The following is an 18,769-nucleotide window of genomic DNA, read 5'->3' as shown; positions in this document are numbered from 1 at the left end:
CCTTAATATTGTGTCGACCTCGCAAAATCAGTCAAAATACAGAAAAACGTTGAAATTGAAGGGTTTCCTCTCGTGAAAATTTCTGGAATTAATTAAAGGCACACGGGTAACACTGACCTCAAGGCTTTTTTGGTGCTGTCATGTATTGTGTATCGGCAAATGATCGAAACTTACGAATGACCCGACTCTGGATTTTTTAATTTTTTTATTATTATTTTGGATCCGATTGATCGGTATGTTGAAAGCCATGCGTGGCTGTTTGTGAAAGGCTTTTTTTTTGTTAATTTCTTCATTTATCACAACCTCTTTGCCCGGCAATAATATTTTAGTTCCGTCTACATTGACATGCTGTGAAATCGATAGAAATGGGCCAGCCAAGAGCTCGTGTTGGGATTTAATGTTGATTTTTGTGGCGCTGTGTTCTGGTAGATTGATCAATTATGTTGAGAAGAAGATCCGTTCGTAGGTGTCAGCTACTAAATCCTGATCATTTGAATCAGGGGTTTTGCAGCTGGGAGAGATTGAAAACATGCAGGAAAGCAGCCTGCTGTGAGTTTCAAACCGACATTTTTTTTTTAAATGATTCATCATCTTGGGTCTGAGCTAAAGCCTTTTTGAGTGAGCCAAGTAGTGGTCACAACTGGTACTGCGCCACCAGGCCATCATTAATGTCAAAGTCTCTCCTCCCCAAATACTTTTTTTTTTTTTTCTTGATTTGCAACTGTTGGGCTTTTTGTCTGACAATGTCTCCACGGCTTCTGTTTAGATAGAATTATTTCTGGGTTATAAAACTTGATATTATCCTGACAAGAGCTGTCCTGTTTGCGCTGCAGTTAAATGTTGTGTAATTTTAAAACTGATTTGCCATCTTTTTATCTTGCATCGCTTGTCATGTGTACCAGATTGTTGTTTGTTTTTTTTTTTTTGGTCAGTTATTTTTTGTGACATGCTCCACAACAACCAGACCATTTCCAATTGCCATGTATATTGTGTACCCAACATCAAGACCGTGTCCAAAAGCTTGTAAATTATGTTTTCCTGTTTTGGATGTTAAATATGAATGGCATGATTTCAAATTAGGAAGTTGTTAAGAGACATTTGTCCCAGTTGGTAACTTTTTAGCAGAATTAGATTTTCCAAAACTGCTGTGCTAATCGGCATCAGGTCAGCGTTAACCATGTCACATTTTCTGGAGCAGTTCAAGATCAACATTTTGATAAGAGCATCACAAAAATGCCCTGAAATAAAATAACAGTGATAAAATACATCACACTCAACATGCGTGTTGATTATCAAACGTATTGTGTGCAAAGTAATTAAAAACGAAAAGTGCGTATTGAAATTGAACTCATTCACTACCAGCCAAATGAAAAAAAATATTTTTGACGTCTTTAGCCGTCAATGGCAGTCAATGAGTTAAATGTTGCAACAGTACTAGCAAGTAACGAAACCATACTCGAATTTATACATTTGCATACATTTGTCTTTAATATTATTTCCAATTATACATTTTTGGGGGTTTTGTACCCCAAAAAATAAGCGTTTGAATAATTTTCATTTCAATTATTTTTAAAATAATAATTTAAATTTTTCATAATCGGTTAGCCCTATCCGTACCTACAAAATAAAGAATGTGAGTTCTTTTGAGAATTGTAGTTTACTTTATTATGCAATAAGTGACCCTTTTTTTCCCTTGATAATTTTGCATGCAACATGTACTCCACATATTGGGGAAAAAAAACTTTTTCCGAAACAAGGCTTTGCATGGGGTAATAGATGAGCGTTTGTTCCGCTCTTTTTCATCTGTTGTCATTTCAAATTGATTTCCTTGTTATCTAACCCTTCAGCTACAACAGCATGTGCGCTTAATCCATTTACGCTCCACTTTTTTTTTTTTTGGTCCTCTGCAGGGCGTCGCAGTTGCAAACCATCATGCCCGTTGATTCGGCTTTGGCACAGGAAGCGAACGTGTGATCGCCCCACTCGTCCCTTCCCGGCCTCGGGTCGCTTCTGCTGGGATGAACATGCCAATGCACCAAATCTGTGTCATCCCCCGAGATGTCACCTCGTGGCGGCTGTCGGGCGGTGGCGGAGCGGGCAAAGCTAAGGATAAGGACAAACAGGTATGTGAGAAATTTAGAGGAAATGGTCGGCTTGTTGGGGAAAATTGAGAATGCGGTGAACTCACCTTCATTGCGAGGGATACTAGGATGGGTGAAAATCTGCAAAATGTATATATAGACCATATAAATAGTTACTTATGAACTCATTCACTACCCACTGAGTAAAAAAAAAAAAAAGATCTTTGACGTCTTTTGCCGTCAATGGCAGTCAACCAGTTAAAACACACTTTTTAAAGTATTTCTTAAAAAAATAAATAACCTTGAGGAAATGAAGACTTTCTCGCAATTTACAAGTCAAGCGTTCTTGCTTCTAGTGGTCTATTTGTCAGTCGCACTTGAAGTTTACTAATAAAGTGAAAGAAAACCTAAGAGAAATAAACATTGTATATTTTAACACCAAAATGTTCAACTAAACCATGACATTTTGTCCAAGCAAAGTGTGCTAGCTTAATGCTAACATGCTATATGAAACGCCATGGAAGGGCTAATGGGAATTAGGATAGATCAGGGTGGGGCAAACTTTATGATTTGCGGGCCACAATGGGTTCTAAAATTTGACAGAGGGGAGGAGATGGATGGAGTGTTTTGGTCACCACACCTCATCGGAGAAAACAATTACATTTAATTTTAAATGAAAGTCAACAAAAGCATTACAACAATATATATGTCTTTGAAAAACCACAGTATTTGGAAAATAAAACATTAGCAAGGTTTGTTCATTTAATTTTTTTCAAGTTCGGCGGGCCGGATTAAAATGTTTAACGGGCCGCATGTGGGCCCCCGGGCCGTAGTTTGCCCACACCTGGGATAGATGTTATGGTAATTAAAAATCTTGAAACACTTGTAATTTAAACACACCGCAACAGATTAGACGCCAACAGAGTATTTTTAAACACCAAAATGGCTAACGGCTCGCTTCTCGTTTATATATAATAAAAAACGGCATTGACAGATTTGGTGGAAATTAGCATACATGTTACGTTACGTTATTTATAAACCTTAAATCAATCACGGAAATGCACACGAGCAATAAACTCGTCTCTTTCTCTCTTTTCATTAAAGCGTTTAGTCTGAAGTGTTTATTTCATTCTGCGTTTTTCATGCTTGGCTGCTAACTGTTCTTGTTTATGGCAGCAAGATGCTCATTTTGGCTTCAATTTCATGGTGTCATTGTTTAGTTTGTTTTTTTTCATTATGTTTTCACAATTGCCTGAGATGATTGTTTCAATGTGCTGCTTTCTGATGTTCAGACTGGGAGACATTTGTGCTTTCTGCTTTCAAAATGCATCTTCAGTCTCTTTTAGTTTGTGGGAGTTTTGGGAGAATTTGAGCAAAGACAAAAATGGCCTCAGATTTTAATCCGAGACATTAAATCGTTCAGCCCTAGTGGTCACCATGGCTACCATGTAGCTCCGCCTCATTTTTAGAGGCCACGGTGGTCTAGTCTGTGGCATCACACTCCACGAGTGCCTTCTCAAGAGCGACGCTTCCTATTTTTGAGCTGAGAAACAAAGCAAGGTGCCGAGACAATGTGTGACAAACGAAGGCCGGCTCAGGTGTTCTTAAGAGGCCTCCAACATGCTGCATATGTTGCCTTTAGACCCTCCTCCCCGCCCCTCTTTGCCTCCCACATATTCACACTTGTGCGTTCTGTTGCAGCGCTGACATTTGCGTTTACAAGTTCTACTACGCGCAGTTCGAAAGCCTCGGCGGAGCTCAAAAGACGTGTATTGTCTGGATGCGTATCGTTTCGCCTCCCCGTGTTGGATCGCCAGTATCAATAGCAATGAATGCCGAATGAACAACGTAGCGCCGGCTTTTCAATTTCCGATCTGACGCGAGGCAACGTTCAAAATCATTCCACGCTTGAGGCAAAAAAAACGACGCTCAGTGGTAATTAATCATTTAGGAGCCGAGGCGATCCATTCATCTCCGTAACGGAACTTTATGGTGTTTTATCAGCATGACTGGAGTAAGAGAAGCGACTCAAATCATGTAGGAAGTTGAGTCGTGTTTCAGCTGAAGTCTTCGCCACTTTGCCGTTCAAATCCGCGGTAGCCGGCTTTGGGCTACATCATCTTGCACATGAGGATACCGGTGCGGAAATAAAAAGTTGAGAACATTTGCACGCAGTCGTCAGATCTGCCTTGGATGCACGTCGCACGTAGTCGAGAAGTCATTGTTTCTCATACCATCCGTAGTCGGGGTTTGTTTCATGAAGTAAAATGCGCACATGATTGACTTTGAGCGGCCACCACATAAGCTCCGCCCCTGAGCAAAACGTAAAACAAAGGCGCTCTGACTGAAAGTTTTAAGATGCTGCACTGGGCTCTTAGCCGATAGCTGCGGGCCTTTTCTTGTTTCGTCAGCGCGCAGTTTGAAGCGACATTTTCGTTCTTGACTCTCGCGCTTACGTCGGCGACTTTGAGAAGGCGGCAGACGAAAGAAAGAAAGAAAGAAAGAAAGCGCCTTCCGCTGGAAAAACAATCCAGACGTAACGCTCAGTGGACGAGAGAGGAGCCAAAAAAAAAACAAAAAACCAATGGAGTGTTTACTTTGAATGCTAATGAGCTTCTGGACGTGTGTGCATGTGTGTTTTTTGTTTAGAGAGTGTGTATGCATGTGCGTGAGTGCGTGTCCTTAAATGTGCATCTTTGAGTGTTTTTGTTGTTTTTTGTGTTCGGTTGTTTTTTTTTCTTTTTTGCTTGGTTTCGTTTGTGTGTGTGCGTTTCAGTTTTTTTTTGGAGTTTGTGTGCGCGTATTTGTGTTTTGTTTTTTGAGTATGTTCTTTTGTTGTTTTTGTTCGTGTTCTTGTGTGTTTCTATATTTGTGTGTGCGTGTTCTGTGTGTGTTGTTTAAGTATTTTTATTAATTTTGTGTGTTGCTTACATGTTTGTGGGTGCTCTTGTATTTTGTGTAGTGTTTGTGTTCTTGTTTTTTGTGTTTGTTTTGGTTGTGTGTGTCCATTTTCTTTTGTTTTTTTTGTATGTTTTGCGTGTTTTTTTCAGGTTTTGTGTGTTATAAAATGTTTGTGTTATATAGCATTTTTTGTGGTTATGTATTTGTGGTATTTTCGTGTTTGTATGTGATTTCATTATTTTTGTTTCGTTTGTGTATTTTTGTTTTTGTGTGTGAGACTTTTTTTCTGTGTGTGTGTTCTTGTGTTTTGTTGTGTGTATTTTGTGTGTTTCTCAGTTTTTTTGTGGTGACTGTTTGTTTGTTTTGGATGCATGTTTTTTGTGTGTGTGTTTTGTGTGCGTCTTTTGGGTGTGTGTTTGCGGCCGACAGTTTAGTCACACAGCATGTGCTCATCTGGATCGCTCGACAACACAACTGCGGTACTTAGAATTCGGCGGGCGTCTGCTGCTTATTCAGATGAAAACTTTGAGCGTTCCACTTCCTCTCTAGTTCATTTGTCAAACTCCAAATCTTGTGCTCGTCTGTGGTGCTGTGCCAAGAAAAAAAAAGAAAAAAGGTTCCCTCGCATTTCTTGGCCTCAGCAAATAATTTGGTCCTGCTCTATGAACGGCTGGCGGTTTTGATAAGGCCTGCTTTGCAGCAAGGAAGGATTACGCGTGCTATGAAGTTAAGCGCTTGGCGAGAGGTCGGCAGGTCACACTGGAAGTTTGTCATCCAAACGTTTTTTTATTTCCTTTCCTCGCTGCTCGTAAACAAACTTTGGAGCGTTCACATGAGCTACGTGCAAAGTCAGAAAAGCAAATTGAAACATCCGACCTGTGGCTTTCAGTTTCACTTCCTCCATTGTTTGTTTCGAAAGAAACCAAAAAAACATCCCGTGAACACACAAAATGTTTGAATGTAAAAAAAAAAATAATAATTTGACTTGCAAATCAGTTGAGGCATCTCAGTTTGCTGTTTTGAGCTAAAAACACTAAAACGTTGAAAGAAAATTCTGGTTATTCTCATTTAAGAGAAAGACCAAATTATATGTAGCAGAATTCTCACTTATATAGAAGATTGTATTCAATTGTGGACAAGTTTTGAATTTTGTTTTATTTAAAAAGATTTTAACAATTTATTTTGATTGATATTTTTATTTAATATTTAAATATGTATTTGATAAATTTTGGCTATTTACATATTTTCAAATAATAAATGCATTTAACATTATTTTAATATTTAAATGTTTTTTGTATCTATTGGATATCCTGTATTTGCATTTATCACTAAATTAAAACTTTGTATTGGATCAATTTAAAATGTATAATTTACATTTTTTACTGTAATTTAAAATATTTTGGGATTTTGTACTAGATCCAAATATTTGGATATTTGATTTTACTCAACTGAAATTAAGAATTTCAAGGATTTGCTCAAATATTAAAAAAACTCTATTTATTATTCCAACAGTATTCAAAATGTAAATATTTTAGAAATTTTTAGTATGTAATTTAACATTTTTGTTCAAATTGTAATGACATTTTAAATATGACAATATTTGATATTACACTTTTTAGCAAGGATGCTGATGAACAATCTTTCAAATCCAATAATCCAAACGCTCTCATTAACTTTGCGATGCAGCATGTGGCTCATAACTCGAGATGAACAATAAGACCTTGCGTGATGCATTGTGTCTGATCTGCACAACTTTGGGAAGGGAATAAACTACCAAAAAACATGACACTATACTTCTTTTACTTGACGGCACATATTGAGCATTCCAATTCACCACAGACGTTCTTTGCCGCAGCAAGGCTCCGGCCGACACGAACAGGTGGCGTCAGCTGGCGTCTATTGTTGGCCCGCCTCTGCACAAGTCGTACGTGTCTCCGGCAGTGAAGCGGCAGCGTTAAATCCACTTGAGGTTGAAGAGCTAAAAAGCTCATTAAATGCGGAAGCGGAGAAGACGACGTGGTGGCGGCCAGACCTCGCTTTTCTACGGCATTTCAAATCACGTGTTTGCATTGAGCGAACGGACTGTCATAAGACAGTTTTGTGGGATGGTTTAGTATTCTATGTTTAGTAGTAAAGCAATCTTCAACTGTAAGTGGCAAAAAACGGACTGAAGCAAGCACACTTGACTTCTTTTTGGAAGAGTTGCCAAAATGCCGGCAGCAAAGCGCGCTCAGGGAGGCAAGATGGAACATCGTCCTTTTCTTCCGAACACTCTTATAAATTGCGTTTAACTGCTGATAAGGAAAAAAAAAAAGGTTATATGGACAAAATTTTAAATTAAAAATATTTTTACAAATTAATAAAAACGGTTGGTCAACTTTTCGCCAGTTATTCATAAACTACATCATTTATTTATAATTAACTAAATTTAAAAAACACAAATATCCAGTGGCTATTGAAAATATTTGGTAGTACAAGGACAAGCGCTTTTCAATTCAAATTCTTTGAGCACTTGAAAGTCAGGTACGAGTTTACGGGAATTTGAGCAGCGTGAATCTGTTTAATAAGGCATGGCGAAGGCAGGAGTTCAGAAAAGTTTAGCAGGAATATTCATCAGCTTCACTTTATCGGATAAATGACACTTCTTCTTGCCCTGCAGCCGAACACGCTCCCTAATGCGAATGCGTTCCCTTCTTTACACAACCTAATACGGTTGCCATCACGGGAGGATGCGCACCCAACGCGTAAACATCCCTCGGCTACGAGAGCCATCGCTTAGGAGGATGGCCGGCGAAAGCGCGTGAATCAACGCGTACGCGCACTCTCAAAATGGCCGCAGATGGCGTTCACTCTCGTTAAGAGCAAGCGACCGACGCTTTCTCCGCGCGGAATCCGACGTTGCGACTGCGGTAACAGATGGAGGAGATGAACTGCTTTTGAGAGTTGCGGCGCTGGGTTAGACTCTCAAGTTTGTCACTCTTTAATTGCATTGGTCCACAGGTATGAAATGAAACGGATAATAGGAAGGGATGTGTTTGCCAGCAAGGCACTTAAGAAGCAAGTTTAATTTCATGAACCTTGCTCGGACAGTATTCCCATACACGTGCTCGGGAGTCGTGGTTTGTTTTGTTCTCGTGTAACCCTCTGGCCATTAGTGTGTGTGTGTTTTGTTTTTTTGTTTTTTAACATTTTGGCTCTGTTAATGAAATGTAATGACACTTCCCAACGGTGTGGGTTATTGTCTGATTTTGTCATTTCCAACTTTAGCTCTTTAAATGAATGGAAATTTGTGCCAGTCCATAAAAAGAAAATGGAAAAAAATAAAACTATTATATTGTACGTCATAAAAACATGCAGCAGTGACATAATGATATAGAATGTTCCACTTTCTTTTTTTTTTTTTGCTTTAATTCAATGGACATTGTGCTGTTCCTTTGAGTGGGCGTGCCTTGGCCTCAAGGGGGCAGTGTAACGTGGACAATCTGCGACACCGTACATGGTGACGGTGTCTGTGCCTCCGTGTTCACCTCTTCATTAAAAAAAAAAGATTCAATACGTATCTCGATACGATTCAAAGACAGTTCGATTCAATACGATTTCATTTTGTTTAATATCGTACGCCTCAGTTCGAGAGGGTGTACTGCAATGAGTTTCTTGAACTAGTCTGTAGTGCAAATATGTCATATTCTTCAAAGACCTATCTCTCCCAATAAATACGATTTGATACGTGCCTTGATATATTTCAGCGATTACATTCGGTCTGATTTCGATGCGCTCGCATCCTAAATGATTTTTTGATTCAAATCCGTTTTTGTTCCACCCCTAATTGTCTGTCTACATGTTTGCTCCACCGTTTGTTCAAATAGCTGTTGCTTGCACCGTGACACCATTGCTATTGGTCAGCCAGTCTATGGCAATTGCCATTAAGCGTGGTTATTTGAAATAAAATTAGTTTGACGGTGAATTTCAACCCGGGTTAGCAATGAAAAAAAAAAAAAAAACTCGAAGTCTACTCTTTGCATCAAATTGTACCTGTTTTGTTCTATCATGGTCACTTTAGCCAAATGAAAACTTTTTCCAATTCCATGTTAGTTGCTGGATTGAATCATATACTTGTGAATTTTATTTTTTGACCAGGTTATCATTGATCCAGTCTATGAAATCTCTTGTTCGTATAATTGTATTTGTTGAATGTAAAAAAAAAAAAAAGGTTAACAGACTAAATTAACTGATAAAAAAATAAATAAGAGCAACAAATCTGAATTGAATACAAAAGAATGCTACGGCAAAAATAAGTGACATTTAAAGAGTAAAAAGGAAGCTGAATTGTCTCCTTGTCATTCTCTCCTGTCTGGCTTTTAATCTCTCGGCCTTCACGTTCAAACAGTCAACTGCTTTGTTGGCTGCCATCGCCAAGTCAAGACAGCCGCCAGCACGTCTTGTAAGATGGTCGGCAGAATGCACAATAAATGTTGGCACAACGGCAAACGCAGTCTTGCATCAGCGTGGTTTAGATGTTTTATCGTGCTGCTAGAACGATTGACTCAATTCATTTTTTTTTCCAAATCAATTCTCCTCACTGGAAGGAAAACATCTGATTCAAGACTGAATTTCCAGTGTGTAGCGCGTAAGATATTAAACGGTGGAACCTGAAATTAAACAACTGTTCCATGGTCAAATTGTCACTACACTACACTGCGATGCAGAGAAGCGTAAAAAATATTTGAAATAAGTACTCCTTTGTGCCTGTTCTCATTCTGTCTCTGATCGCATAATTCTCTGGTGAAACTGACAAATCAAACATAAAAGATTTAGTTATCTTATATTTAAACACCAAAATATTCAACCAAGCCGTGTCATTTTGTCAAACAAAAGTCCTGCTAGCTTAATGCTAACCAAATGGAAAAAGGCAGGCTAACGTAAATTAGCTTCGATGCTAATGTAGCATAGATGTTAGCTTACTCAAGGTGAGTTTTGTGGCACGATGTGGTGCGCAAAAACTAAAATTTGACTTGTCTTATGATAAGCATTTCCTAAGTGAGAGAATAACAGCGGGAGGTAAAGAATACTTTAAAAAGTGTTTTTGTAAGTTTACATGTGATTAAAGCTCCTGAGACGGGTAAAAAAAAATATTCAGTGGGTCTGGAAAATACCAATGTGATAAATAGGTTGACTGCATACCAAATCATATGCCCCAGCCTTGCTTCAGTCGGCAGCGTCAGGCAGCCGCGGCAGCACTTGAATCAGAATAATGTCGTCTTTTTTCGCCGAGACCAAGGTGAAGTCGATTTGTTAGCGCCGTAGCCGTGCGCGCCCTCGCTCCATCACGTTGACTGATGCATCTGTTTGAACCCGCGACAGCCTCGACGCGAGCTGATTGCTGCTCTATTATCCGCCGCCTTGGGTCACTCCGCCCGCCGGGACGATAGTCTGGCTTTAAAAAAAATAGTTATATATATATATTTTTGTATGCATATTTCTTGCAGCCTCTTCATATCTATCTCATGGCTGCCGCACCCCCGCATAATTTGTTAGCGGTGCCGTGTGTGAAACAAACGGGGAGGGAGTATCGGGTGAGCGAATGTCGTCCCCGTCACCATGGCAACCATCTATCAAGGACTTTGCGGAGTTGTCGCCAATCTGCTCCTGTGTGTCTTTTCAATTTAAGCCGACTGCCGGTCATTCATTTAGTGCTTGGACACACGGAAGTGCTCATTTCGATTCAGTGATGGCGCCAAGCCGAGGCCAGAAATGCACAACAGGGGATGTCTTTCAACTCTGGAATTACTCTCTCGCTGCTATGTAATGCCCTATATAGTGAGTTTTCCATTTCGTAGTCGTGCTGTGTGAGAATAGAACTTTGATCATGCCCCCAACGGCACCACAAGTAAACAAACCCTTCTGTCATTTGACCAAGGCAGAACAATTGAGAAATCAATATTGAGTGAGGTCAAATGCTTCAAAGGGAGACTGAGCGTCGGTCCTATTTTATATTTCAATATGTCATTAAAAAAAATGATGTGATGGAAATTCAGTGTAGTTAACATGATGGCTGAGGGACTAGTGAATTTATTGACGTTGCTGTCGCTCGGATTAATGGCACAGATGTGATCTTTTATTAGTGAAATGAATAGTGCCCGATAGAGCCAACGTAAGAATAGCCATTATTTTTTGGTAAATTACTAAAAGACAACAACAACAAAAACCATCCAAATCAAAACCTATACAAACATTGTAAGAAAATTCCGTTGGTTCCAACTTATTCCTGTGGAAGTGGATACTAGTAGTCGCTGTTTTCTGATCTCTGTCCAACAATTTTAAACATCCACTATGATGTATGGACTGATTTATTTGAAGCTAATCCAACAAAAGCAACCTTTTGACGGTCTGGCCAAATCCCTAAAACGACTACTGTATTTTCCGGACTATAAGCCGCAATTTTTTTCCTAGATTTTGGATCATGCGGCTAATACAGCGGTGCAGCTGTTCTGTGGATTTTATTTTCATCGGTAGGGGTGCTCTACAGTTTAGAAAATATGCCAAATATCAATTTCTTTTTTTTTTCTCTTGGGTCTGTTCGGCTTTATTTAGCAAAGTTGTTGCCTGTTAAAAGGCACCGTTTTAACTCATTCACTACCAGCCGAGTAAAAAAAATAAAAAATGGATCTTTGACGTCATTAGCCGTCAATGGTAGTGAATGAGTTAACAATCTGTTTATGTACCTTTTATGTGCATCCACAGTACAAATCATTCTTTACGTGCCGTAAACAACAGAAAAATGCGGCATATAGTCTGGTGCGGCTTGTAAAAGTTGCTGTGACTTATAAACCGGTGCGCTATACAGTCCGGAAAATACGGTACTAGGTGCCCCTATTTTTAGTTTACATTTGCAGTCTACCCCTGGAAGTACCCAGGTGCCTATTGTTTACAGATTTATTAAAAATTATATAAACAATGGTATTTTTGGTGACACCAGACCTGGCTGCTTTCTGCCGTGTCGTTCCTAAAGAATATCCATACAGCCCGCAGGCCGCAAACGCCTCGCAAGGTAATTCAAAAGGGCTTTGCCTGCAGTGGGAGGTATGACTTCATGATCCTCGTCTCAAAAGCGCGGCCGTGAAATGCGATCTTCTCCTCTTTGCCTTATGCAGCTTTTCCTCTCCTGTGGCTCACCTAACCGCAGATGAAGTGGGTCGTTACATGTCAAAGTCAGGCTTAATAGTCAACCTGTGCTTGTTCAGAGACAGCCTGCGTGGCCTTGAGGGCGCCGGCTCATTCTTGCATTCCTCGCGTTGGAAGTGTTTTCACTGTGTGACTTTTTGTTGTTGTTGCTTGGAACGAGCCTCAAGGTAGAGTTTGAAAATGCAACACGTGTTTAAATGGGGCCTTTATTCTCTCTGCTAAGAAGGTCGTGTTATCACCGCGCGATTGTGTTCGACATCACAACGACCGGTATGTGAGATGGATCAACCTCGATTCTTCAATGTGAGGCAACTCTTTCATCCATCCATTTTCTGTCTCCCGTATCCTCATGAGGTTCACGGGTGGACCCTGGACTGTTAGGTCACTCGTCCAAAAGCAAACAATCATTCATACTCGCACTGTCCTGCTAGAGGTCAACAGTGCATCATCCTTTTCAGTCTGTTCCTGTCTTCTGCATTCACAAAATACTCTAATCTCTCCCCTGGATGTGGCCGACTCATTGAAGTCTGATCTCGCTCGCTCTGTATCCAAAAGATCTAACCTTGGCTGTCCCTCTGATGAGCTCATCTCAAATCCTGTCCAACTTGGTCTCTCCTCAAGAGAACCTTAATATCATTTCCACCTGCCTCCAGCTCTACTTCCTGTTGGCTCTTGAGTGCCACTGTCTGTAAAGGCCTCAACACAGCAATCCGACTTTGGTCGGCCTTGAACTCAGCACGTTGGACCGTAAAATGACGGAAGAACGTGCGGGAAAAGCAGACGAAGGCGCCAACTACTTCGGATCTTCTGCAAATGTATGAGAGGTAGTACCCCTCCGCGCCATCGGCGGCGCTAGTCATTGCGCAGCGTTTGACGGTGGCGGTCTTTCACAAATAAGAGGGATCACTTAGTCTTCGTGCTCTTCTGTCCAGTCAGCCATTATGTTCATCGAGATGTGAAATTGAGCAAGGTTGATTTAGTTCTTGAGAAATAGCTTAGATTTTCATTTTTTTCACTTGCCGTTCTTGTTCACTGCTGATTCGCTAGCTAACAACCAATCACAGTGCTCATTTAGCCCAACCGCCCAACCCGATTATAAATGTTGAATCTGCCCAACACGCCCTCCAGTCGCCCCGACAACGGCTCTGACTTTCCGACGTTGCACGCTTCACCAAACACACGGCGTGTACTGACTTTGCGACGGCCGATGTCAGATTGCTGTCGTGGCTTTAAGCATGACGCGCCACTGTATTCTAAACTTTCCCTTCATCACAGTAGAGACTTTTCTAAAACGTAACACACCTGACACTACACTCACCATTACTCCGGTCTGTTGACCCAAACTATTTAACCTCCTCCACCATCGCTATCTTGCTCCCTGTAGGTGCCTCCTACCCCTCGTCATTCATGCACATATCTTCTGTCTTACTTAGGCTAATCGCCATTCCTCTCCTTTCCTCCACCTGCTCCCTGCTTTCGCAGCAAATCACTTATCTGCAAACGTCATGGTCCAAGGGGATTCTTCTATAAACTCATCTATCATCCTTTCCATAACTATTGCAAAGGGGCTTTGAGGTCATTCCAAATGTAGTCCCACCTCCACCAGAGTTCTCATAAAGGTCCTGTACTAGCCTAGCAGAGTCCTCTGAACGAGTCAAACGCAAATAAAAAATGAGAATACTGATAAGCGGTTAGTTACACCGTAATTACACTAAGTAACTGAACCCTGAACTCTTGATCTGCGGGCTATTTTGAATCTAGCATATCAACAGACACTTGGGAACTGTTTTGACTGAAAGGAAAATACATCACCTTTCATTTTTCATATTCACGTGTCGTGAAAATTGAAGTCCTACCAGATATATCTCTGGGTAATTCTTATATATATCGGCATATATCGGTTTGATCTGAGGTGAACTTGTCAGTATCTGAACAGCATATTGACTGCGGCTGTGTGAGGTCAAACAGGAGAAGCCCAGAATGGAAATATTTTCCCTCAATGGCTGAGATGTCGGCGCGGGTGGGTAAGCTTCGTTTTTAGATTGAGGTCAAGCGATGGAAAAAGAGGAGTGGAGGTCTCGTCAAGCGTTGCTTTGTATCTGCATAATCAGAGTTTGAGTTTATTTTACTGCATTTTCAGTGGCATATCCTGATGCTGAAAAAAAATTAAAGTTCCCTATTTAACTCATTTACTGCCATTGACGGCTAAAGACGTCAAAGATCCATTATTTATTTTTTTACTGGGCTGGTAGTGAATGAGATGGCGCTTTCCTGATATTTTCCAACTCTACTAATGGCAATGGGCGAAGTACACCCAAGACTAGCGGCGCTCTAAACAGATGTTAAAAAAAAACAAAGTCTCTGCTGCATGTCAATCTCTGGATTAGTTTATCCTTCTGATATTAATGCAAATAAGAAATGTTTCCCTAGCGCAAAGTCTGCAGTTTGCTATGTTTGGAATTACTGGAGGATCTCGCTAATTAAATGAGAAATGCTGTACTTCCACGAGTTTTCTTTTTATTATTTAGATGTTGAGCATTTCCAAGGCATTCAAAATGTTAATGTGGTAAATTCCGAGCTTGGGTTTTGTAACGTGAGGAGCCTTTAGATGCAAATTGCCACTGCTGCTGTGGACTGTATTTGTCTAGAAACCAAAGTGAAAATTGAGAGAGTTTCAAGGTGGCGGACTCCAGTGTGAGAAAATATTTTTTTTTCACCATATCCTTGAGACAGGATGGTTTGAACATTCAAGGTTACTTGCCGCAGGTAGAGCAGATTTGCGCCTCACATCAAGATCATTTCAGTGTAGGCGAGTGCTAGAGAAACAGCAGCTCATGCGGATTGGGAAAGTTCACTCCACAAACTAAACCGCGTCTATTTTGCAATTGGGCGTTTGACGCCGCCATCTTGGATAACACAATTGATTCATTGATCCCTCAGAATTTGGTCTATTGTGTGAAAATGTCGATTAAGGGTGCCTTGAAGCAATTGAGGCTAAACAGAATGCCCTACTTGGCTGTTGACCCGCTGTCAACTTGTTTTCTGTCCATCTGGCTTGACGATCAGGCCTGGTGCACACAAAAGGATTTTTCTGGTTTTAAGACTTTTTTTTTTTTTTAATCTGTGATAGTCCCCATACGAAAAGACAGAAATTTGGGTTAACAATCTTGGCCATGTTGTGTGTACGGTCTGCTCCGATTATCTCATCACAGAGCACCACACACATTAAGATTCTTTCCCACCATTGATCTCCAAACTGAGCACTCTTGTGTGGTCATACATGGAACAAACACTTCCAGATAATTAAAAAAAACAAAAAAAGGCCTGAGGCGGGATCAAGAGTCATGAAGTCAACAAGAAAGGACTTGGGAAAGTACTTTTTAATGTCTGGCGTACTCAATATTTTATCCAAATAAAATGAAAACGGGTAGGACATATTTAGTTTTATTTAACACCGCCTCTGATTGGCTACAATCTGTTCATGTCACAGTCCACTGAGTCAAATGACTCGAGAATAGCCTACATTGCCCGCCCCTTGACTTTTAATCATAAATATTGAACACATTCAATAGTTAAGATTGTCCTCCCGACCTGTTTTTGGAACTTATTTGGACGATTGCACACCTCACACCTATCTCGGACCAAAAGCTAATCTGAGAGCACAAGAGGCAAATGCTAAGAGCGCCGGGGCTTCAATTGTGCCACACAAGACTCAATAATCGGTGGCGTTTGGAACCTATTATGACTGTAACAAAAAAAAACGGTTTGAACCAGAATAATATTTTTTTTATTTAAGGTGCGAATTTATCGACTAACCGAATCGAATCTGACCGAATCGACTCTAGCCGAATCGAATCATATTCGTTTTGAGTCTTTGTTTAGAGAGACATATCTTAGAAGAAAATGTCACATTTTTCAGTTCTGACTTTTTCATTCAAATGTGTGTAAAATAACAACAAACGTCATTACTTGATACCATCTTGAACTGAGCCGCACCATATTGAATCGAATCTAATCGTAGTCCCACTGAGTCAAACCGAATCGAATCGTTCCACTTTCAAGTCGAAGCGTCCTTGAATCTTTTCGCACCCCTCGCATCGGAAACTGTATCGAATTGTCTTTTGTGGAAAGATGCACACCCTTCGTACCTTTGCCAAACTAGTGGCGAGTCGTTATTTGCAGTCAAATCCTGCATGGCTCCTAATGTAATCCACGATCAATCAAAAATGTTTTTGCCTTGAACTTCAGTGTGATATGAACCTCACGTCCCGGAGGACTCTCTGAATATTTCCGCTGAGGTCACTTTGACCCCTTGGGTAAATGTGGACCACCAAAAAGAGTTTAAATGCACGACAGGCAGCCTTGTAACCTTGCACTTTCCAATCCCGCTGAGCCTCGACTTCCAGCACGCGCGCCGAGAATCCTGATCGGCCCTCGTGAAGGAGGGGGAAAGAGGAAGCGCACTGCATGTCCAGTGGATTTGCGCGCTCGGCCCACCCGTCTGTCTTTGGTTATGGCGAGCCATCTGTTTACCAGCAGGTGATGGCTGGATGGACGCGGACGTCGTGTGAGGTCCTTCCTGCTGCGTTGCACGTGGACGAGGAAGGTGTCGAGCACATAAAGTCCGGTACACCCGCTAGATCTGCTCTGCTCGTGCACGTCTTTGAAGAATCATTTTCCGGCAAACTGCAAAAAGGTCTCTGAGTGAGGATAACTGGATCCTCAAGCCCCTTTCTGCCCCATCATTTGAGCGAGACACGATAACCATCTTATTCCGCTCATCAGGCCGTGATGTATTCCACCGACTAAAGGGCGGCTTGGCCTGACTATTGATTTGGCTTCAAAGGATACGCACATAATTACTTCATCTGTCAGTAAAGAGGAGCAGTGCAGTCTTTTTTTAAGTATAAATTTGTGGAGCAGTCGTGCCCAGCCTTTATTGAGCCAAGGCATATATTTTGGAAAAATACCACGGCACAACACCAAACAAAAATGTCTCAAAATATAATATGCTGAAATAATAATGATCTCGTTTAGTCGAGCACAAAGCTATAATTTTGATGGTTAAAAGGCAAGCGGTGGATATACAATTTTACCTTCTGCCATCTGGTGTAGAAAACGAATAATTACACCCAAATATCCATACAGGTGGTACCTTTTGTTTTTTTGAGTTACGAATCGTCGCATGGTTACCGTTGAGATAAGAGCAAAAATCTGAGATACAATTACACTTTAGACCCGCTCCGCTTCGATGGCGACAGCAAACTTCAGAACATCACACCAAACTCAATTCACATTGGTTTCTTTGGAGTGGAAGCACAATATTAATTGGTGGCGGGAACGCGCCACTTGGCTGGTTTGACATCCACCTAAAGAATCAGGTCATGCAAACATAAAACCAAGAATGCGTTATAACACCGACACAGATGCGATTCGATTCGTCCAAGGGGCTTCACTTCATGTTAGCTGTCATGTGGTGGTTTTAAATAAACATCTAATTCATTTATGTTTAATTTGACGGTAAACTTAACTTAAGAGCTTGGAGCCAATTTTTAAGTTCTACCTCACCAAAGTCGCAACAGCGTCATGGAACGAAGTGGTACACAGGAAGCGTTACTTTATTTGAAGTCAAGGTCAAACAAATGCTGCAGTAACAAGGTCGGTAAGGTGGTGAATTATTTAAAAAAAAAAACACACACACACACAATGCACTGTGTCGACCGCTCTCTGCATTCCGATTACTTTTAATAGCTGCTCATCGAGCATGCATGCCCGCCTACTGTAATGTTTAATTACGCGAGCCCCATTTTCTTTTTTTTTTTATTTTAATAGTCTTCCACTGCATCTCGACACATTCACAAGGCATTAATGCAGTTCTGTTTTATGAGCCTTAAAAAATCTTGTCTCAGTTAGCGGCTCTTGTATGTGGATACTGATAGTTGAGTCTCCACACAAAAATGTAGAAAGTTTTTGTTTCCCCACTCTTATCTATTTGGTAATTAATTCCTGGAGGGAAAACGTAAAGGCCTACTCGGTCATGTGCTCTGACATTGTGACGAGTGTATGAACAGTTGAACCGCTAATATTGAAAACGGTCCACGTGGGATGATTATTCTTAAAGGAAACAATGGAAATTTAATTCATAACAGTTTGGGCAGCCTTTTTAAGCAACAGTTGGATTTTTTTTTTCCAACGACATTTTTCTATAAAAAAAATAAAATTAAAATTGTTGACATATGGCATGACGTCATGAATGATAATGCTCTAGCGCTAAAAAATATTAAGGGTCAGTCTGAATGTTTTTCAAAAAATAACAGATGATCTCTCCAGGCTGAATTACTTAATACTAAATGCTTGACGCTGGCAGTTGAGTACAGAGATAACAGCACCGGATTTGAAGCCCATCTTCTGGCTCATTTAGTATCAACAGATACGACAGCGTAGACACATGCACTCTGCCTTGTGTAGTAGCTCAATGGCTGCCGTCCCTATTTTCCATCGAAGTACGGCGCGTTCCGCTCTGTTCCATAACAGTAAGTCACCCTGGAGCGATACAGCTCTCCCCGTGTTCCCTCCGCTGACGTCTGCGGTGCGGCCAGCCAATC

The 18,769-nt window shown here is 40.8% G+C and overlaps 1 protein-coding gene across 2 annotated transcripts in view; it reads left to right on the top strand.

The window, feature by feature from the left end:
* The window catches only part of marchf8 (membrane-associated ring finger (C3HC4) 8), a 58,841-nt gene that overhangs the window by 11,768 nt on the left and 28,304 nt on the right, over positions 1-18,769 (top strand). For both annotated transcript variants that reach the window (XM_088304025.1, XM_088304023.1), the window contains exon 2: positions 1,911-2,123. In XM_088304025.1, coding sequence (XP_088160151.1) covers positions 2,019-2,123 — 105 coding nt within the window. In that variant the 5' untranslated portion in view covers positions 1,911-2,018. The remainder of the gene's footprint in view (positions 1-1,910; positions 2,124-18,769) is intronic.

This window comes from Idiotropiscis lumnitzeri, chromosome 9 (assembly GCF_059441095.1).
Source record: "Idiotropiscis lumnitzeri isolate Australia: NSW breed Sydney's pygmy pipehorse chromosome 9, RoL_Ilum_1.0, whole genome shotgun sequence".
Taxonomy (NCBI): domain Eukaryota; kingdom Metazoa; phylum Chordata; class Actinopteri; order Syngnathiformes; family Syngnathidae; genus Idiotropiscis; species Idiotropiscis lumnitzeri.
This window is presented reverse-complemented; position numbering and strand designations above follow the sequence as displayed.